Source organism: Mustela erminea, chromosome 12 (assembly GCF_009829155.1).
Source record: "Mustela erminea isolate mMusErm1 chromosome 12, mMusErm1.Pri, whole genome shotgun sequence".
Taxonomy (NCBI): domain Eukaryota; kingdom Metazoa; phylum Chordata; class Mammalia; order Carnivora; family Mustelidae; genus Mustela; species Mustela erminea.
The window spans coordinates 68,089,914-68,113,008 of record NC_045625.1 but is presented as its reverse complement, the minus strand read 5'-3'; the positions used below and the strand labels follow the sequence as shown (position 1 = coordinate 68,113,008).

At 42.9% G+C, this 23,095-nt stretch overlaps 1 protein-coding gene across 2 annotated transcripts in view; it reads right to left on the bottom strand.

Moving 5' to 3' along the window:
• The window catches only part of SLC28A3 (solute carrier family 28 member 3), a 59,388-nt gene that overhangs the window by 2,683 nt on the left and 33,610 nt on the right, over positions 1-23,095 (bottom strand). Inside the window, exons 3-16 of one of the 2 annotated variants that reach the window (XM_032307710.1) lie at positions 22,615-22,697; positions 19,923-20,014; positions 18,715-18,904; positions 17,491-17,635; positions 16,238-16,351; positions 15,576-15,653; positions 13,207-13,287; positions 11,668-11,748; positions 9,207-9,332; positions 7,437-7,567; positions 5,922-6,090; positions 5,312-5,509; positions 1,073-1,154; positions 238-336 (exon numbers count right to left, since the gene is read on the bottom strand). In XM_032307710.1, the coding sequence (XP_032163601.1) occupies positions 238-336; positions 1,073-1,154; positions 5,312-5,509; positions 5,922-6,090; positions 7,437-7,567; positions 9,207-9,332; positions 11,668-11,748; positions 13,207-13,287; positions 15,576-15,653; positions 16,238-16,351; positions 17,491-17,635; positions 18,715-18,904; positions 19,923-20,014; positions 22,615-22,697 (1,669 nt within the window). The remainder of the gene's footprint in view (positions 1-237; positions 337-1,072; positions 1,155-5,311; positions 5,510-5,921; positions 6,091-7,436; positions 7,568-9,206; positions 9,333-11,667; positions 11,749-13,206; positions 13,288-15,575; positions 15,654-16,237; positions 16,352-17,490; positions 17,636-18,714; positions 18,905-19,922; positions 20,015-22,614; positions 22,698-23,095) is intronic. The other variant, XM_032307711.1, reaches the window with a different exon arrangement.

Here is a 23,095-nt window from a genome sequence, read left to right as displayed (position 1 = left end):
TGGAAGTGAAATAGAGTGCCCTCCGCTTTAATAACGATCAACATCACCAAGCCCTCCTCCTGTTCTTAGCTTCTTCAACGCGCTCTGCACGTTTCACTTTACAATATACACAGCAGCTCTGCCTCTCAGCTTCCCGCAGCGGCTGATGTTGCCTCTGCAGGGTGGGGGGCACAGACCCCTGAAAGCTGCCGCTCTGTGGCCTCCGGGACACAGGACACAAGGGATGGCCTGCAGTACCTGCAATGCAGGCTGTCATGAAGCAGGCGACGGTCCCCGCGATCAGCGCTCTCACTGCCCCTGCAGCGATATCGTGCTTTCTGGAAGGAGCCATGGATGCTAGGAGACATGGAAATAGGAGATTAAGGTTGACGTCATTGATTGGGAATTCCAAATTCCCCACCTCTGAGAACTGTTCTGGGGCTGGGCGTCTCAGGTGAGAGACTTTTCTTTTTTTTTTTTTCCCCAAATTCACAGGGAAAGTCAAGATTCAGGGGCTTCGTGATGAGCTCCACATCCAGAGATCTCTGGCCGGGGGGAGAAGAGAAGAAATATGTCCACACCAGAAGGTCCAGAAGCTTCCCTTTTCTGAAGAAGAAGCAAGTTCTCCATTTTATTCTAAGTTTCACCACAGCGTCTGGAGGCCATGGCAACGCAAATGGATCTCAAGGTGGGACGCAAACATCTCCAGCTCATCATCACCAGCTGCTCCGTGCCTATGGCTGACATCACTAACTAATCACAGCATTTCCCTGCTTGCCCTTGGCCTCAGAATCCTTCTCCACGTGGCCTTTTTAAGTCCACTGGAACTGGCATGCACAGCGAAGTCTATGCATCGTCCCTGGGTAGAGAAGCACTGGTATATTTGAACAAATTCTTCCTGACATTAGCTGGGGTTACATAAGAAAACTATATTGTAGAGCAGGAATTAAAAAAAAAAAAAAAGACCTCAAAGCATTTACTACTGTCACAGGACCTTCTTTCCCCCCAGACGCCAATAATGTTACAGAGAAAGATGGAGATCGAAAGTATGTTTATGTCACATACATTGTTGAAGAATATTCTTTTCACTTACTGAGTCCACCGATCACTATTCCTAGGGAACCAAAATTAGCGAAGCCACAGAGAGCATAGGTGGCAATTGTCTCCGAACGAATCTGTAAATAAGCACAAACACACAGAAGTATACATGGTGCGACTCAGCTTAGTAAGTCTGACATCCTAACCAGGCTTCCTTTTCTGACTGTGGAATTGATATGGACAAGTGAACGTGCAGTGCATGGTGTCAAACACCTATTGTTTCCTAGACCACCTCCCCCTCTCTTTTTCCATCTTCCCTTGAATTTGGAGAGAGGGAAAGGGGCTGTGCGGATTTGGAGACTCTACAAGGGAGTTGGGACCACAAGTCTTAGTCTCTACAGATGCTATTTTCTGCCCAATGATAACCCCTAATATTCATGGCCACTTACTATCATGTGCCAGGCACAGTGCTAGCCCACTGAGGATATCAGATTGATCCCAGAAGCTACTCACATTACATTTGTTGGATGAAGGACTTATCTAAGATGTATAAAGAGCTGTTATAATTTGTTAATAAGACAAACATCCAATAAAAAATGGCTAAAGAGATTTCAAAAAAGACATTTAAATGGCTATAAGCACATGAGAAGATGTTCAACATCATTCATTCACCAGGGAAATGCAAATCAGAACAATAACATACCACTACACATCCATGAAAATGGCTAAAAAATGGACAATACCAAGTGCTGACAAGGATGTGGAACAACAGGAATTCTTGTATGTTGTTGGTGGGAATATAAAGCGACACAGTCTGTTTATAAAGTACAAACATACTTGGCAGTTTCTTATCAAGTTAATAGACACAGCCGGTCTCACCCAGCAATAACACTCCTTTGAAGTTTTCCCAGGAGAAATAAAAGCATATGTCCATAACAAGACTGTACTTGAGTATTTATGGCAGCTATACTCATAATACCTTCAAGCTAGAAACAACCCAAATGTCTTGAGACAGACAAATGGATAAATAAATTATGGCTATCCATAAAATAGAATACTACTCTGCAGTTAGAAGGAAAAGGCATGAAACAAAATGAATGCTGAGTGAGTCCATTTGCCTGAAATTTTACAAGCAAAAGTAATCTATAGTGAACGAAAAATCAGGCTGCCTGGGAATGACGGGGCGGGTAGGGATATTGTTGACTGCAACCGGCCATGAGAGAAATTTCCGAGGTTTTCTATGTAATCACGGAGGATGAGGTTACACAGGCGGTACATTTGTCGCAACCTGTATATACAACCAAAAAGGGGTCTTTTTTGTACGTAAATTATACTTCAGTGAAAAGGAATTATATTAGTAAAAATGAAACTCTTAGGTATCAAAGAGTTCCCTTCATTCTGGTTGTGGTGTGCTTGCCTTTCTTTGGTCTTCAGATCTAACCATCCCTTAGAAGTATTAGGTGGGAGAATGGTCATGGGCAGTAAGGAGATGGGAGATGAACTTGTAGAAGGAAGAGAGCATGGTCCTCCAGCTCTACTCTGATGGCCAAGAGGTGTTGCTTGGCCCAGATAATTCTTTCTCAGGTTGAGGGACTGACTACAGGACACTCAAAAGTTTCAGTGGACTTTGTTGTTCACCAGAAACTCATCCAATCTGGCAAAGGCACCCACACAATTGAGGCAATAATTTTCTTTTCTAAAACCCTGAAAAATCTCTGATTTGGTTTAAAGAACAAACCAGGAAAATATGACATTCAAAATTAGTAATGCCTTTTTATCCCCCAACTAACTAGATTTTTTTAAAAGCTCACATTCGAGACTCAAGTGGCCACATAAATTTTTTTGTTGATTATAAGGCCTCTCTTCTCTTTCATGGTTTTCTCAGAACGCCTTTGTTGATATTTTCAATCAGCGTGCATATAGCAGGCAGGAAAAGAAATAACGTATTTGAGCAATCTGCTGTTTCTGGAAAAGCTCACCCTCATTCCCAGTGCTCTCTAGTGCTTTTCATTTAGTTCAATTGGCTTTAAAAACAGGCAGGCTTATTAAGAGACCGTGGGGAGGGAGATGGCACAGAGCACTTGAGATTCCCCTTTCCTGTTTCTGGGGATCTGTGGGAAGGGGATACACAGATGTGGCCATATAGGGTTTTATAATAAGAGGAAAAGGAGGTGAAATGATGCTACTTTGCCTTTTCCCATACATGTGCAAGATTACATGATGAGAACAGCTCCACCACACTGGGAAATGAATAATATATCATACAGCTCTCCTAGCTCCTGAGCGAAGATGCTGTGTATTCAAGGACAGTCTTCGCAGCACTGCTTCCAATGGCAGGAAATTGGTCACAGTGTCCATCCACAAGAGACTAGTTAAAATACACAATGGTGTGTTCATACTAGAGAATATGCTTTCACAGATACCGAGGGAGAAAGGCATCCAAGATATGTTATTACGGGCATAGAGCAAAGTTACGAGCATACTCTGGTACAGGGAGAAGAGCTGAGTGGCAGAGAAATAAGGAGGAAGCTTACTTTTCCCTCTTGCCTTTTTGTACCTTTTGAATTCTGAACCATGATATTTGTTTACATCAAATGTAAACAAACATGCAAAATATTATTTTTATGCTAAGAAAGAAAAGATGATGGAGTAGCAAAGAGCTCATTCTGTGGACAATGTGCTCCATACATAGTCTGACCCGGACAACACTGGGTTTTGTTTCATAGACCCAGATCTCATGCTTCGGTTGTGTGGTCCCTTTTCCGGGAGATGCTACGACACTCCCACCACTTGTTGGTGAGTAAACATAAGTTGCAGGGACTCATCCCCATTTCGTTGACTGGAAATAAGAAATTAGGAAAAACAAAATGCTTTTGCCATTATGACTCAACAGTAGCAGAAGCCCTTGGGTTCCTGTCTCCAAACGTCCTCTGTGGGTCTGCCTCTCGCTGGGCTCACCCAACCCAAGTCGGCCCTCCTGTTCTGTCTCTGTTCTCATAATGACTGTTCATAAACCTGATTGGCACCCCCAGGATCGTGAGCTTGCTTTGCTCATTAAAAAACTACTTTCTCCTGGCAACTGGAACTTGGAGATGGAAAGCAATTCATTTAATTTAGCCCATTGTTTACTTTTGGCAGGGAAGCAGACTGGTTTGTGGTGGCATCCAAACAATGAAGACATTTGGCCAAGCTCCATTGTATGGCCAGTTGAAGAATAAACATTTGAGAAACAGGAGACCTACAGAACCACTGTTATCAGATGTATGGGTCCAATGCCTCTGGCCATAAAACACGAATCAGAACTCTCTTGGAGTCTGCTGTTGTATTTGTAGAATACATAGGAGTAAATTCGCATGTTTGGTCTTTAGGGTACTGGGAGAGATGATCGTGGTGTTCAGTGGTAGGCAATCCCAGAACGCTGGGCAGTGTGATTTTCCTCCCCTTTCCTTTTAAAGCCAAATACATGCCCAGAACATTCATTACAAATGGCTTGTTTTGATGAGTAATTGTGGTGGTCCGAAATATTCCCCATTTCCCTAAGAGTTTCCATGTGTGTGACCGTTCTGTTTTTCAGGAAGGGAAAAGCTGGAGACTTGGCTGTTAAATATGACCTAAGCTCCCTTATCCCATTCAAGGCCAAGCAGGCATGGGCATCTCCTTGGAGCCCATTGACCTGAAGGGCTAGCTAGTTAGAGGATGCTTGTCCAGAAAGTTCAGGCCATAAGCCAAGCTCTTCTCTTTCCTCACCCACTTGGAGAGGAGCAGTTGTGTCTCCCTATTTCTTTAGGATGTCCAGGCACTATCTTGCCTTTGGGCAGTTTCTCCGAGTCCACAGAATTTCTAAAACTGGAAGGAAGAGAACTCCAAGATTATTAGACAATGAGCCCATGAGGGCAGAGGCCTTATCTCTTGTTCAATGTTGTGACCTCCGTGCACATGCGCATTGTACATAGAAGGCATGGAGCAAATATTTGTTGACTGATTGATTCCAGCCCCAGCTCCTACGACTCCAGGTTTGGATCTATGGCTCGCAAGAGTCAATGATCAGAGCAGGAAGGATTAGCTGTGTTGACACTCACACAGACACAGGCATATGGATTAATTCAACATAATGGAAAACTAGGAGGTGCTATGTTCATTCACTATGGTTCCCTGAGATCAGGGATTTTTGTTCTGTTTTGTTCTCTGACGTATCCCCAAGTGCCTAGCCTACTACACAGAAGCACCTGTGACTATTTGACGAATGTATATATGTGATAAAGAAGTGGGTTCTGAAATCAATGTATTTACTCACCGACATATATTGCTGCACGCCATCTACAAATTTGGGTCCGGCCTCCTTTCTTAAACGGATCAATTCTGAGAGGTGCTCATAAGCCACAAATTCATTGAAAAATGTCTTATAGCCTATGAGTTTGGCAACCATAAAGCTGTCTTGCCAGTCTATTCCCATCATGAAGGAAAAGGGCATGAAGATGTAGGAGCATATTATCTACAAAACCCAAAAATAGATACTTTATTAGAGTGGTGATTTGCTTCTGGTTCTTCTGTCACTGTTGTGACAGGATTTTTCCCAACCCCTCGGTGTCTCCTTGAAGCATAGAACTCCCTTCACATCACCTTTCCCATCTCCACCCATTAGGAGTCAAGCTGGCATCGAGTCATTTGAGAGAACCTGGATTCCTGGCATGAGGCCAGTCATTCTCTCCTGAAGGGTGATAGGACATGGAGGGGGGAAGGGCAGTGGTGGGAAGACAGGAGATACATGAGAAGTGTGTGCACTGTGTAAGAGTATACTACAGGTGGTTAGGGAAGGCAATTCACAAACCTCCTTTTTTTTTTTTTTTTTTTTTTAACAAAGATAGGCAGAAGCAAAATGGAGGAGAGACGTGATAGCATTATACCTCAAAACTCAGTTGTGGGTAGTCAAACATGTTTCCAAACCAGGACAGGGCCGCATTCACAAAAGACAACAGGGACAGGAAGGCAATCAGGTTCACAGCGATGTTTGCCACCAGGGAGATGGATGAGGATGCTCCCTGTGTTGCGGCTTCTAGGAGGTTCCTTGAATCGCTTTATCAAAAAACAGCAATTTCAGAATTTTCAAGGTATTGTCAGTAATGGACATCATAGGTGTAGAAACGTCATAATCAGAGCTCATTTGGTTAGAAACAAACTGTCAGCCTCCTGCCTTGGTCAAAATACCATCAAATCTGATGCCATTTATAATTGCTGAGTGTAGGTGATGGCAAATGGGTGTCTAACCATTCTACTACTCTGTTAATTAGGGGGGATTTATAATGAAAAATTTGGGAAATGATACAAATATTATAGGTTTTGGGGCGGCTGGTTGGCTCAGTGGGTTAAGCCTCTACCTTTGGCTCAGGTCGTGATCTCAGGGTCGTGGGATCGAGACCCGCATCGGGCTCTCTGCTCAGCAGGGAGTCTGCTTCCCCCTCTCTCTCTGCCTGCCTCTCTGCCTACTTGTGATCTCTGTCTGTCAAATAAATAAATAAAATCTTTAAAAAAAATTATAGGTTTTAAAAATTCTATTAATGTAACCACCAGAAAATATTTATAAAATATTCATGGTATAAGCACTAATAATTCAAAGAAGGCCTGAATACCTATGACCTCATTGAAGAAGTGGAATGTCACCATCACCTTTGAGCACTTCCCCTTCCCTAATCTTATTCTCTTCTCTTCAATCTCAGAGGTATCTGTCTCCTTAGAAGTTGCTTATCATTCCCTTTCTTTTCATTTTTCCTACATGAGGGTCTGCCTAATTGATATGTTGTGTAGGTTTGCACATTTGCTTAACTTTTTAAGTGGAAGCACACATATCCCATACGTGTATTCTTTCACAACTTGCTCTTCACTGACTGCAGCTACATACAAACCAGGGATAAAGCTCAGCAACATGCCCGTTGATGGATTCTGTTACTGAACTAGATTCTTTTTGACTATCCTAAACTCCTTCATCTTTTTAACCCTTTTTTCTCTTCTTTTGCACAGGACAAAAGAAAAGGAATTGATGAGAGGTTAAAGATACCTATATCACACCTTCATTCTCCCTCTTATATAAGAAAGTTCCAGAAATGGTTGTCCCATGGCTCTCCAGTGGTCGTGAATCAGGGCTCAATAAACACTACACTATATTTTACATGAAGCATCTACATTGAACTGCTCAGGAAGTGCACTGACATTCAAGTATTTAGGAAGATTTTCAAGTATTAAAAAGGGATTTTTTTTGGAAGTCTCATGAAGTCTAAAAGTCACTGAGAAATTAAATTCACCTTAATACCATGACTCACTCTGCTCTCCAATGATCAACGTTTTGCTGTGCTTTGAATCTGGAACCCGCCCCTGCCCCGCCTCAGCCGACTCCCCAGCTGGTATGAATTCGATGTCCCACTTACCCACTTTCCATTTTCATGGCGTTCTTGAGGGTTATTTTAGGTGTTTCTGTCTCAGGCCAAAAGAGTTTAGCCACAGCCAACGAAGCAGGTGCAGACATGACTGAGGCAGTTAACAGGTGGGAGGGGGAAACCTGTGATTTCAGGAGAAAGAAGGTCAACTGAGGTTTAGCTTTTCTGTCGAGTTCAGGATGAACAGCCCAAAAGCCCTACAGGGGAAGAGAAGGGTAGAATTGAACCCTATGCCAGGAAAGTGTTTCTTTGGAGGCTTGGAAGCACTCAGTGAGCCAAGCCGGTATCACCTTGAGAGTCAGAGGGAGGAGGGAGGAATTGGTGTTAATTGACCACATCTTTTGGGGAGAAGCTCAAAACCAAAATCTAATCATTTCAGAAGAGAATTAATCCTGTGTAAGAACTTCCAGATTCCTCTACCTCTCTGCAGTCCTTCTGAATGTTTAAATAGTCCCTAAAGCCCATATTTCATCACATCATCAGTATAGACTGGGGGAGTATCTGGGGATGCAGGCTCAGACACTCCCCTCTCTGTCTTCCTTTCGCTCTCCTGAAATCCGTGGTGCCCTTATATAATATCCATTTATCCAGAGTCCCTGTAATCTGTAAGGGATTTCTGTTTCCCTCACTGTGGACCTGCTTAAACTTTCTTCCCTTTCCTCCCCAACCCTTATTTTGTTTCGGGATTCCCTTCCCTGTATTTTCAGAATAGCAGTATCTGGATTTCCTCCCCCACTCCCTTGCAGCCAGCACATTTCTGCCGGCAGAATTCCTACAGTGGTGGTGGAGTGGGCCATCTGTGGATCCAGACAAGCTGCTATTCCTGAGATTTCTGTCACCTTTTTACTCTTCTCTCTTCCTCGTGGTTGGCTCTCAGAGGCCCGGATGAGGCGGAGGGATGAAACTCACCTATCTTGTAAGAACTGCTAGTCACCTGGGCCCACAGCTGTGTGTTCTTCCATTTCTCCACTGGGGGTTGCCTCTACGTGGAGCTTAGAAGCTCTGTGCTTGGAGCATGAGCATCAGTTAATGATGGTCTGCTGCACTGGGCCACAGCCGACCAGCTCTCCAACTGGGTTGTATGTTAGAATATACAGGAAGAGTTTTTAAAGAAACAGTGCTGCTTAGGCCTCACCCCAAGAGATTCTGGCTTAATTATTCTGCAGTATGGGTCTGGGCATTAGGGTTTTAAAAGTTCCCAGATGATTCTAATGTGCAGTAAGTTTTGGGAACCACTGTTCCAAAGCAAAGGTCAAAAAAATTTTTCTGTGAAGGGGCAGAGAGTAAACATTTTTGGCTTTTTCAGGCCACAACTACCCAACTCTGTAGCAGGAAGGCTGCCATACAGAAATGAATAGAAGGAGCTGGTTTCCTGTGAAACTTTAGTTACCAAAAGGGGGAGCAGTTTGGTTTGACCCGTGAGCCATACTTTGCTGAACCCTGGTCTTGACTGCTTTTACTAGTGACAGTGATAGTGGTTTTTGTTGTTGTTGTTGTTTTACATATTTAAGTGTTCAACCACAGTAACCTCATAATACGATTTCATTCTGCCACAGTTGGATCTAATTCACATTTGGGTGGCAGGGATTTGAAAGTGAAGTCACAAAGCCCCTCAGGGTTACTCCACTCAAATGCCAAAGGAAGAGTGAAGGACACGTTTTGCCTCCTTTTCTGGCAGTAGTGGTAAAGAAAAGACAGAGATAAAGCAGTAAACAAATAAGAGGTCGAATTTTCCATAAATTTATCTTCAAATATCCTTACCCCAAAGGAAATGTATGCACCTAAGACACTTCCGGCAATGGTAGAGAACCCAGCGGTCATGATTGCGTGGAGTTCAGACTTGGTGACATGTGGTAAGTATGGTCGGACTAGCAGTGGAGACTCTGTCTGGAAGCAAAGGAAGACCAGATTGAACGTTCCTTTTTAAACCTTAGGAGGATTTGCCAATCTACTCAAGATTCTTTTTTTCTCTCTTTCCTTCTTTCTTTCTTTCTTTCTTCTTTCTTTCTTTCTTTCTTTCTTTCTTTCTAATTTTTTTTTTTTTGTTAAAGTGGAGCCCGATGTGGGGCTCAAACTCGAACCCTGAGATAAAGATCTGAGCTGAGACCAAGAGTTGGACACCCAACTGACTGAGCCACCCAGGTGCCCCAAGATTCCATTTTCTAAAGCAGTATGTCTTTCTTTCTTTTTAAAGATTTACTTCTTTATTCCAGAGAGAGGGAGAGGGAGAGAGAGAGAGAGAGAGAGGACACAAGCAGGAGGGGCAGAGGGAGAGGGAGAGAGAATCTTAAACAGACTCATGACACAAGTGCAGAGCTTGATGCAGGGCTCAATCCCACCACCCTGAGATCACCACCTGAACTAAAACCAAGAGTTGGACTTAAAGTAGTATTTCTAAGTGTGAACCACAGACAGCTCTATCAGCATCACCTGGGAACTTGGTAGATGTGCAAATTCTCAGACTTACAGATTCAGAAACTCTGGGAATGGGACCAGCAATCATGTTTGAACAAGCCTTCCAGGTGGTTCTGATGCATGTTCATTTGAGAACCCACACCATCAATGTCTGGGTCACTGAACTCCACGTCAGTGTGCAGATAGAGTCATGTGTCAAGTCTGCAAAGTCTGTAAGGCCAGTTCATATAAGGTCCCCACCAGTATAGGATTAGAGTCTGGTGGCCAGATACTCTTTTCTAAGATTGGAATACTATTGCCTGAGTAACTGCCCTGGCCTTCTGAACTGGAGATTTCCCATCTTCCAGGTTCTTCTTGACAGACCATATACCTCTTTGCTTATACCACACGAACATAGAGATACAAGTATAAAAAAAAAAACCAGCAATAACAAGGACAGGTGCCTGCAGGCACTTTCCTAATTGGTAATCAGACACCCCACTCTTCCCCTTGGATGGAAAGGAATTAGAGTGCAGTTGTAAGGGCTTGAGTCCCATTAAGGAGGACAGGCGGCCTGCAATGTGGAGCTCTCCATAAATAATAGCTGTACTTTTAGCATATTAAGTATCAAATTGAGCATCACAGAAGCATGTGTGCAATTTTACAATTTTCCCCTCATTATTTGTAATTGTTCTATAAGATTGAATGTGTTGAGCTTCACTTCATGGACTAAATAGAAACTCAGTACATAAGCCCTCTTACCCCGCAGGTAGGAGTAATCAAGTCAAGAAGGTGTTCTAATTAGTCCTGAGAGATTTTATGGCTATAATTATAACGATTTCAACTCCTAGGGAAGGAAGTATGGGCCCCGCCCTAAAGACTATCCTCCAGGCTTGCAAGCTGGGCTTACCAATAAGGCTCAGCCTGCCTGGAGCAGCTGTAAGCCTCAGATTTGGAGTTGGAGTTGGAACTGTGCGTTTCTCTGGGTGACTTGAATTTTGCTTCAAATCCAATTTCCTTGAGTAGTGGTACTGGCAAGCATTCACACGTTTCCTGGGTGTGATTCCATTTTGCCTGAAGCTACCTATTCTGAGTGGTGAGGAGGATTACGGTCTCTTCCTTATCCACCCCTTAGGAAGGCTGCTGTTTTGAAGGACACCTCTTGGCTTCATATTTCCTTGCTTAAGTAGGCTTCAGGCAAAGCACTTATCCGTGTGATGGATCAGGAAGATGAAAATGCTTTTGCTCATCAGCATCTTTCTTCAGGCCCAGCTAAGACAGACTGTTGGCCTGTTCAGACAAGTTAAGAATAATCTCCAGTATTTATACAGCTGCAGGGTCATTGGTGGAAAGCCTTTTTTGGCCTCTTTCATTTCCACAAGCATTATACCACAGAAAAGGAGGCTGCCTGTTACATCTCTGCAGCTTCTGGGTAAGTGGTGAACTCCATTTGAGTGGGTGACCCTCTAGCCTCTGGACGGTGGGTTGGAGACGTCAGCAATTCAATCAGCTCACAAAAGACTGGTTGAGAATCTACACAGGAGAAGCCCAGCACTTTGATAAAATGATTCCACCCTTCCTCCTCTCCATAAACTTTCAAGAACCCAAATTTGACACTAGTGCGCTGGGACACTCGGAAGGGATCTCTCTCATACACTCTTTCTCTCTCTGGAATCTGGACATTGTCAGTGCTGGTGGTTTCCTATTTTGACACCCTGCCCCTGACACTAAAAAACAATAATACTGTTATGTTACTTATTCTGCTTTCTAGGAAAAGTATACATTTCAACAGGTGTTTTGTTTTTGTTTTTTTGAGATTACAACTTACCTGTCCGACAAATATATTGCCAGCAGCAACTACGGATTCAATAGGAGATGATCCCATAGTAACTAGCATTACCCATCCAACCTAAAGAGGTAAAGGGACAAAGTCAGCGAAGAGCTCTTTGTATACACAATACTTCAAAATAGGGATGAAAGTCTTTGGGGGGAAAATGCCTTCCACCATTGTTGGCAGGCCTGTGATGGTGCTAAGAGTGAGTGTAGGTTATCTAGTCTACAGAGCGGATGCATCCAGTCCTCCTATGTGAATGGTAAGGCTGAATCATTGTATATATTTTGAATTCATACTTTCAGTAGGCAAACAATTGTCTACTGAAACATTGTATAAAAGTAATAAATCATAGTAATCGCTAACAGTCATGATAAGATTCACTGCATTCCAAGCACTGTTTTATGTTCTTGATCCAGGGAACACATTTAATTATCATAATAGCCCTTTGAAGGAGGTCCCGTAATCATGGCCATCTTATAGAATAGGAATCCAAGGCACAGAATAGCTTAGTTATTTTGTCTAAGATCACCCAGCTAAGAAGCAGTGGGATGTAGTGAGGTTTGGCTTTTTCTACTGAACTCTCAAATGAACATGGTTGATGGTCCCCTTTCTGTACTGGCCCTTCCAACTAGAGACTGTGGTGTCCGCTTCAGGATGGGGACCTTCTGTTGCATTCTCTCCTTCTTTTCTGCTTAGATCTGAGTACAGAAATGAATGCTGAATGTTGAAGTCAACAATCAGAAAATTATGGGCCCTGGCATATTCTTGCTGAAATTTTGAATTTTGCTGGTGTTCTGGTTTCTCTCTTTCTCTCGCTCTCCCTGTCTCGCTCCATCCCTCCTTCCCTCTATTTTATGTATTTACACGGATCAAAGGAGGGCGATGGCTTGTCCAAACTCTGTATGCACTGCCTGGCTCATGTGTGCAATCAAACTAACTCACACATTTCCTCATGTTCTGATTTAACACGAATGTACTAGGACTGATAGTTGCTGGGATGACAGGAATAAGGTGAACTTTTCAGGCTTTTTTTTTTTTTTTTTAATTTGTGTGTGCTTATCAAACTCCCTCAGAAACGCAAAGCAGCTTCCTGTTCTTACTTGGATCCTCTGGCAACTCCTAGACTAAGAGCCTCCACTTTTGCAATGTCCCGAGGAGAAGGAGGGACTCTGTGTAAGGCTCAGGGAACACAGCCAGGTTGAAGGAAGGATGCTGTTCTCCCCACGGGCATGTGCTCTGCTGGAGTCAATTCTTTGGTTCAAGATATAATTACTAAGGTTTTAGGAAGATAGCCAGTAACCACTGACAGAGAGTTAAAGCCCTGTTAGAAGTTCCTAAGGTGAAATCGCCTTAGGGCCCCACGTAGGATTTTTTTGATTCGGGTCTAATAACTTGGGATGGAAGAGGAGGTGGTGGTGAATCTTGGTACAAACAGTAAGGCTGTTCGAGAAAACCTGGATAAAAGGCATTTAAGACTTTGTCCCTAAAATCGCTGCTGTACACTTGTCACCCAACCTCTCCAAGTCCCAGTACCTTTCTAATGATCCACTGCATCAGGCCAAGGTAGTAGAGCATGGACATCACGGTGCTGAAGAAAACCACAATTGGCAGGACCTGAGGGGCAAGGTGAGGGCATGAACGCAATCATGGGTTGATGTTGGCCTCAGTTGGATCAGTAGGGTTCAGATCAGGTCACTTTTCTGCCTCCTGACCCCCACCGAAACATCCTCCAAATCATCATCATCGATGTCATTTTGAACTAAATGACATTTTAACCAGCCAGCGCACCCTATCTGCCATTTCCTTCTTTGAATTTCCTCTGGATACACTTGAGTATATTTCATAGGAAATGTGACATTTTTTGTTTCTCTGCAATAATGAGCTTTTCTTACTATAGTTTCTCAGAGAAGTAATACAGTTTCGGGGGAATTTGTAATAACTAGATCAAGAAGCTGAAGACCATGGGCAGATGTTCTTGACATTCTGATGTTAAACAGCTTTATTAGCGGAGGATGCTGGTCTAAACAGTGTGAGGAGCTTCTCAGATCCTTCCTTACAGAGGCTGTACAGATCAGATAGAGCATGGTAGGTGCTTCCATACACTGCATCATAAAGGAAGTGCCCATTTGTTTATTTTGTATTTTATTTTATTTTTAAGATTTTATTTATTTATTTCACAGAGACAGAGACAGCGAGACAGGGAACACAAGCAGGGGGAGTGGGAGAGGGAGAAGCAGGCTTCCCGTGAGCAGAGAGCCTGTTGCTGGGCTTGATCCCAGGACCCTGGGATCATGACCTGAGCTGAAGGCAGAGGCTTAACCCACTGAGCCACCCAGGTGCCCCCCATTTAGCTTTTAAGATAATTATTATTTTACTTATAGATTTTTTTTAATCACTTAAAATAGTAAACTTGGGAAACTTAGTTTGTTTCAATTGTGATACCACAATTGTCTTTCTCTGGATCTTGTTTCCCTGATGCTATTTGTGTGCCTTTGATGCAGCGTGTGTTTCCACAGTGAACAGTTTCTACCCCGCAGAGAACACGGAGCCGTGGGCTGGCTCCCTCCACACCCCTACCCGTCTGTACCCCTTTCCTTCTGTTCCCCAGTTAAATGACCAGGGACAAGCTGCCACCAGAGGCATAGAATGACCGAGGACAATTTGTACAGGATCTAATTTAGAAAAATCTATTAATAATATATATTAAAAGACATTTGTGCCATTATTCAGAGCTCACTCACTTATGTGCTTTTATTGGCTTTAATGGGCAAGCAGAGCCTTCCTGAAAGCTTCAGGGAATTAAAGGGGCTTATCTCTTGAATGTTCCCACGGGGATTCTGCTTTGGCAGAAAGGATAGAGGCCACTGCTCTGGGGAAGAGGGAGGTGGGTGGGTAGGAAGTATCCAAAGACACTGGCACAATCTGGGCAGCAAGTTATACCTCCCTTGTGACTTTGTTTTTCCCAATTCTGGGCTCAGCAATTAAAAAAAAAAAAAAAAGATTCAGCATAAATGTTGACCCAACTGAAGCCTGGGTAGATTGGAGGTAAACTCAGAGTCCCTAAGTGAGAAAATAAGTTAGAAGCGTAGGAATAACAATACCACAAAAAAAGAATGCTGAAGGAAAAGCTGAATTCATCTTTCTGCCTCATCAACGAGTATTTGTAGGGTCTTCACAGGGGAAAGTGAGCTTCCTGGGGGTTGTGGGAGTGCACGGAGGCCAGCTTCCCTTTCCCCTGGAGCATAATGTGCCTCCTTAGGTTGGGAGAAGGCCCAGCCTCCAGGCCTGCTATGCTGAAGGAAAGACAGGAAGGGTTTAGCATGAAGATGGCTCTGGAAGAAGAGAGGTTAATGGGGTGAGCAGCTGTCTCCTTTTGGGAGATGGAGAAGGTTCCTGAGCAGAGAGCTGTCACTGATCCCAGGCCTGGAAGCCATCAGTGGCCATATGCCTCATCACTGCCAGCTACCGGATGTTCCTTCCCCAGATGCCTTTAGATAGTATTGTCCCATACGATTTTTCAGAAGTATCTCAGGCAAAGCCAGGAGCCCCCTCAAAAGTATTTGTATATGTCTGATTTATAGCTGTTTCCCTCCATGCTATGGTAACCAAGAAAAATGTTTGCAATCTACTGACTTCAGAAAAAATCTGATAAATGAGAAAAGGCAGTGATGTGATATCCACCCAGGACATGCCTGGCAGGTGTATATCTGGTTTCTGGTCAGTTTCTACCAGAATGTCTAGATAGATAGTAGTATTAATATTAATTAGTATTAATATCTAATTAGTATTAATTAGGTATTAGATATTAATATCTAGTAGATAGTCTAATCAGAATATCTGGGACAAAGACCCAGAAGGTACTGAAAAGGAAGTAACTACTTCAAAAAGGGATTTGGTTTTACCTTAAATGCAAAGAAGTGCTCTGTGTATGTCTCGCCAAAGACAAATTCAGCACCAGCGTTACTGTATTCCAAGAAGGTCTGAGTTAAAGAAAGGAAAAGCAGACGATCATTACAACCACGGAATTGTGTCTACAGGACCTCCCAGGCTCTGCAGATGGGGAGCCCAGCAAACTTGCTGGTTAGACATGGAAGGTAGATTTTTGTAGTTTTCCTTGCTCCAATGGATGGTATGGAAGAATATTTTTGAACTATACCCACATACAGATTTCCTGTCATTAGTGACATTCAGTCTGACTCTAGGAGGCTCAAGAAGGAGCCAGGTGTGTCAGTTTGTTCCAGCAAACCATACATGGCACGCAGTCGGCACTAGTTAGCGCTTGGTATGAAGAAAGGCTGTTTTTCTGTTTGTGGTACCATCTTAGAAGTATGACACCTCTGGGCCAGGGTGAAAGGGACATTTGGGATAGGGGAGTGGTGCAATGGATGATATGAGGGAGGGGCATATGTAATATTAATAAACTAGACAGATTAATGTATTCTACACAAACAAAAATGTGGGTCAACTCATGCAGATGAAGAAACCTATTTCTGACATGTCTTGAGGATTATAGCCAAATGTCAAAAGCACTTATAAGCAAGATGTTCATCTGAACCCAACTTACCTGAACTTGTTGGCCCAACCAATCAAAAGCCATAAATCCAGGGTCAGTCCTTAGGATTAAGAGCCCGAGAAGAAACTGTAACCCAATTCCCCAAAAGACAGGCCTCCAGTAAACCTAGGCAGAAAGATGGAGAGAGAGATCTTACTAGAAAATGAATGCTAAGCTCAGTATACATGCCCAGAGGGTCACGATTTCCTTGGAAACTTCTCACATGTGGCCAGTGATCCACAGTTTGGGAGCCCAAAGCAGTTGTGAGCAGAGAATCTCTTGATAGAATCATGCCTCTAGATCTCAGGGTTGCATTCCCCCTTTCAAACCCTGAGTTTGAAGGCTTCGGTCCCTGGAGAGTATGTACCCATTATATCATGATAAAATAACTTAGACTTAAAGAATAGTCTTAGAGGGGCCATTAAAGGAGGAGGGATTGGGTCCTCTTCGCTGTGCTGTAATGTCAGAGACATATAATTACTTCCCCTGTCTGGAAAATGGAAAGGCAGAACATGGCTTCTCTCTGTGTGCCCAAGGTTTGTTAATCTGACAATTTGCAAGTGAATTAAGTGAAATTCCACCCTGGTGAGGGCTTCCATTTCACTGTAAAAGGAACGAATTAACTCTAGTGCAGAGCCAGGGAGTGCAGCAGGAAGGGACAATCATCTGCTTTCATTTTCGGTGCTGAGATGAGCGGGCTCCAAAGAACTGTGGTATCGGAGGTATAGATACCAGTGGAGATGTTGACCGGAGGTGGGCAGGCACTTTGAATCCTACTAGGTGACTTGTTTTTCTTGGGTCAGCCTTTCAGAAAGCCAATAAAATCTTCTGGAAACAAAACTGGTTAAGAACAGATTTTTACAGTAAAATAACCTAACTTGCAAATAGAAATTTGATAAATGGCAGAATCCGGTGGTAGAATATTAGATTATTTACTGACCTGGGGAAACCGGGATCAAAATAGATAAATTTTCTTTGTGTGTTTGATGGAGGGAGGTGGGGTACATGAGTAGAAATTGGACTTGGCAGGAGAGAACACCTCACTGGTGGTGTAACTGGAAAATTACTGAGAATGAGAAATGAGAGAGTACTAGCGCTAAGAAAGCTTGGGAAGAAAGGCACTCTAGCCACTTAATGTAGCAATAGCAAGGTAAGACAAACACTGAATAACAGTGAAATTCTCTCACACTCATTATTTTGAGCAATTTAGACATGAAGGGGGAGAAAAGAGGGAACAAGCTGAAAAAGATAGATTTCACACTTACTTTGGTTGGGTACTTGGAAAATAAAAATATCAGGATAATATACATTATGAGCCCACCAAAGGACACCAGCTGCCGTTGGCCCAATTTGGCGGTGTCAAAGATCAGCCAGAAAATAACTCCCAGGATCAGTAAGGTCCAAATCACCCTAAGAGAATCAGAAAGGAGGCATTGACATCATTTGATATGCTAACCTGAAAATCTGGAGCAGACTTCAACTAACAAATAATAAAATGTATTAAGAGCAGCCTACCCTGGCACCAGGAAGTTATGCTTCTAGATATTGTGCAAACCCTCTTTTGTTGTGGCTATAAAGGCAAATAGCCAAAAGATAAAAAAATTAAAACAAAAATTAAGCACGGTCTTAAACACATTCTACAACTCTTGGGCTCTTCACTAGTTCAAGGACATACAAAGGGGTGAGAGATGAGAAAGGACACTTAGAGAGGGAAGTCTGGTGATATCTTTGAGAGATCTGCTGTGAATTCTCACTTTCATTTTGGGAGATGAGAGAGGTTTTACCTTTCTTCCCTTTAGGGGAGAACTTGAGATGTGTTCTCTGGAGATGGGGGACTTCAACTGAACCTCAGAGAGCTAAGTTGGACTTCAGAATGTGTTCTGACTCCTTGGAGGATCTAGTGGGTATGACAAGTTTGACTCACAGCTTAGAGGGCAGAGCCAGAAAGCTTGTTGAGATTGCACAATTCTGTGTTATTAGGCCAAGGATTTGTGAACTTTCCTGATACATCCCTTGTGAGCCACTCTGGGGAGAACCTGTCCTGTGTCCAATCCATTAGAGCCACCTGGAGGAAGAGGAGGTTCCACAGAAATAGGCAGAGGGAAAAGCCCTGAGCGCTCACTCATAGGGCATGGGGTCCTATAGGAAAGAGTCAGCTTTAATAATTCACAGGGTCTTCCTCTCAAAGAGGCCCCGAGCAGAAAGCTGCCTCCCCAAGTCAGAACTGTCCCATTGCTTGCACAACAATTTATCATTTGGTGGCACTTGAAATTAAAACATTTTGTATGGACATTTGAACATATCTTGAGTGAGTCATTGCCCTATTTAGATGTTGATTTCCTGTTTGTAAAATGAAGGCATTATAATTTGGTTATTTCTAGTTTCAATAGCCCATAAACGAGGGAGCAATTTCAGAATGCATTTTTATAACACTGTTGGAAAAGACTAACTTCCCTCTCAAATGCAACAAGAGGACTGGGTACATTTACCACTTCATCCAGAACCACTGGTTTTGTAGGAGCCTTTTGCCAGGAGACAGGCACTCATCGATTCGATGCTCGTATTTGGCCATAAAATAATCCCAGACCACAAAGAAGATGGCGGCCACGGTGATCACGAAAAGGGGAAGGGCTCTCTGAAAGTTCAGCACACAAGCTGCAATCACCATTGCCAGGTAACCTGTTGAGAAAGTGAGTGCAGACAGGGTACATCACCCACACCAAGCTGTTGACCAGCCTCTAGCACTGACTTGGCTCAGCCAAGGGGAGGTTCAACCAAGAAGACACTGAATGCAGAGTTGTTTGGTCTTCGCTGCATGGCCTGAAAAGCCTAGAATACTAGGTGGCCCAGTATAGTGGAAGCTTTTAATGCTGCTGTTCCTTATTTCAGCTATCTGACCACCAACCAAGCTACTGACCTTGGAGGTGCAGTGATTTTAAATTAATGCCAATGGACTTGGGTGCATGGGTTCTCATTTTATAGACAGGAGTGTTCTTCAAAATGGGCTGTGGAAAACTTTGCTTTGGAGGGAGTCAAAATAGGGGGACCTGCTCATCTGCAAAGATAGGCAAGAGGAACAGCCTACATGACCCTAGGCTCCTGCTCACATTGTATTTGCATGAAGTATGAATTTCACTAGATTGCCCTCTGCAATTATTATTATTATTTTTTTAAAGATTTTATTTATTTATTTGACAGAGAGAGATCACAAGTAGGCAGAGAGGCAGGCAGAGAGAGAGAGAGGAGGAGCAGACTCCCTGCTGAGCAGAGAGCCTGATGCGGGACTCGATCCCAGGACCCTGAGATCATGACCTGAGCCGAAGGCAGCAGCTTAACCCACTGAGCCACCCAGGCGCCCTGCCCTCTGCAATTAGACCCCCACCTGGTGAGTATCACCATGTCTTCTAGTTACCTGGATTTGCATTAACCAACCCTTAAATCCGTCACAACAATGAAGGCCATAAGAGTAGGGGACCTGAATAATTAGCATACACCAAAAAGGGAAACAGTCTGCATAGGCAACCACAGGTGAGACCCATCACTCAGGGCTTCTTGATTAACATTTCTGCTTCTCTGGATTCACTGAAGTCCAGGGGAACAGAAAGATTAAAAAGATGTATTTTATTTCTACAGAAAACTAGTAATTGTGGAATTCTCATGAAAAGACACGTGCATCCATCTTACTTTCATTATTTACCTAGTATTAAGATGCCCCAGATGATGTACCAAAGGGTGGTTTTGTGTTTCTTATAAAAATCACAAACTGTATCATATTTCCTTTCCAGATATCTGTAACAACACAAAAACAAAAAGGCAGGCAGAAGTAAATATCAAAAACATGAAATAAACCGACATACTGAGCTAGATGAGCCTTTGTAAATCAAGCGAGCAAATGAACAAATTGGTGAAGTGTATGTCCTGCAAAATAGAAATGGGATACTCATCTCATTTAAGACTATAATCAGCCATGGCTTGGATCAGCGTTTGCTGTGTGGATGTGCCAAGCCCTGAGGGCTTACAGAAATGCAGAAAACATGCTTCTGGAAACAGAGCAGGGGAGACGGTAACTAACCAAAAGCCAAAAATAAATCATAAGATGAGAGTGTTTCTCACTGGACTATGAGGGCCTTTGATAGCTTTTAAGCCATGGTTATGAAATGTTCATTTTAGAAACTCTCACCCCTTCTGGTCTCATACAGTTTGAGTAAGTTAGTTGTTCCCTGTCCTGGCTTACCACATTTTTTAGTGGGAGACTACAGACTTCACTGGATGCTTGAAATATAAAGAAGAATCTTGTGGATTTCAGAGCTACCAACTAGCAGGTTGTAAGATAGCTTTCCAGAAAGTTCTGGCATTGTTGGCATGCCTTTGTTTCTGTCCAGAGCTTTGTTAGGGGGTGGTAAGTAGTGAGTGAGCAATATGTGCATTGACTACTTCTGCTGGGGAGGACAGTATCCATCAGCCAGTGAGTTTGGAGAGGCCGCAAGACCATACACATGGTACTGTCTTCTACTTCTCCTGGGGTGCTCCTGGTTCCCTCCATTCCTGCCCTGAAATCAGGCTTCCCCGCACTCATCTCTTTCCTCAGTGTGCCTTCTAATGGAGACCTCTTCTTTTCCTACTGGAGGAAGGAATTTATTCATACATTTAATCATTGCCACTTCTAGGCCACTTCTAGTCCCTAGACGAGATTCCTCATCTTCAGGATCTCAAAGGACTCAGGCCTGAGCTGGGACCTCCCCTCCACTTCTCCATCTTGCAGCAGCTATGCCTGAGTGTCCAAGTCTTGGCACCCCCTGCACCTTTCAGTGTACAGCCAAAGCCCCTCACTCCTACAACACCTTCTTGCATCTCCTCGGACAGAGGCATCCTTCTGTGCTTTACTCCTACTGTCTTCTTTGGTCATATTTTGTGATAAAACCTTGACAGGCTAACTTCTTGGAGCATATACTTGAGCCTAGTAGCATTAGGACCCTTGGGAATGAGGCTATTGATGGGCATTTGTTGAATTACTGGATAAATGAGATGTTAGTGTGTGTTGCTTATCTGGAACAGTATTGCACCAGTGTGGGTTGGGACCCATCCATGGATTAAGAAGAGCACAGTGCGGGACATCCATCTTTAATAAGAAAAAATAGGATGTATGAGAGCCTATCAGACATAGTAATGATGAGTTTTATATCATGAGAACTTTGGTGTTATGTATATGAGTGAATTACAAACACTGATCGAGAAGATTTGGAGGAAATAAAAGTTCAGAAAAGACTGAGTTTTTGTGGCTGAACTTGGGAAAGGCTGATGATCCATTGTCTTCGATTTCTGGTAGTGTTTCAAAGTGGCAGAGGTGGAAGGCAACATTGAATTGGGCGCATGCATGTAGTTCAGGTTGGGTTAATCAGATTCTTTAATTGCATGGAGTGTGTGTGGTCCAAGACAGCAGTCTTATACTGTGTAAATTAAAGTAGCTCAAAATAGAGGCTTCAGCCATTTGGTAATCTTGACTAGATCATTTCTGTCCTCCTGGAGATTACTTCTATCCCATTATCATTAGGGGAAACCTGAGTATCTCTACCCACCCAAGACAGTTTCTCAGCCCCTGGGGGTCAGAGATCCATAGAGTAAAATGAAAGATGGATCTAAGCTCAGGTTTCTAGGGTAGTAAATATGTGGATGGTGATAAGAGCTCTTAATCTTAATTCTCACCGACTCCAGAGAGACCTTCTGATGCATAAAAACAAAGTTCCTCAGAGACATAGAAATTTGAATAAAATTTTTATAAATTTTAAATAAAATTTAAATGGACATTCAGAAATTTGACAAATACTTGAAAGTTATGATGAACCAGACAATCTTGGACTAGGAATCAGAAGCTGAAATTGTTAAGTTAGATTTGTTCCTCTCTAGTTGACTAACCTTGAGTAAGTCACTTCTCTGAGCTTCATTTTCCTGGTCCAAAAAATAAAGAAAATAATTTGCCTCTCTTACTTCATGGAGCAGTAAGGACTTGGAATACCTTTAAGATACTATAGTGTAAGAGCAAGTTTGTGGGGACTTAATGTGGATCGGGTTTTGAGAAATCAATTGCTTATTGATTGACACTGAGAAGATGAATTAACTACTTTTGCATGGACTGGAGCAATTAGTTGGTAATTTAGGGCTTTAATTAGAAGACTGTCCTGGATATTGGGTTCCCAGAGGACATCAGCAGTTTGAATTTACCACGGTGATTATCATAGAGCATTAATTTTTCTGAAAATGCTGTTGGTGGGTGGTAGTGGTGGTAATAGATAATGAATAATAATAAATGATTGAAATTAGATGAGGATAAAACAAAGTGACAAAACCAAATAGGAGGTCAGTAAGGTTACTCCTCTAATTTAAACCTGTACCCTTTTTGATGTGTCTCTGGGTCATCCGCCTCATCTTCTTTGTTTCTTAAAGAATCCTGCTCAATGGTGACTTGCTCTTCGTCCTGGAAATCAAACATTGCAGCAGAGATGGAACAGTGAGAAGCCGGGGCATAATGGACCCTCATCTCTTTTGCTCAGAATTTCGGCAAAGGACTGACAAAAGCTCTTTTAAAATTATTATGCAAGAAAATAGCTCCTATTATCTTCTTGTGCAGACATTTCCCCCTTTATCACAAAAAATCCAGGATCACACTTCTCTCTCCTTTTTCTTCCAGAGGAGCTGTTGGTATTTCCTTCTTTTCTTTAGGGGATAGGTTCATATCTCTACTTTTTCTTCCTGTCTCTACTGCAGTCATTCAACCGCTGCTCTGTTTTCAGGCAGGAGTTAAATGAACTCAATTTCAGAGGCTGCATAAATCTCCTTTTATACTCTGCCAATCCTGGTTTCCATAGGACGAAG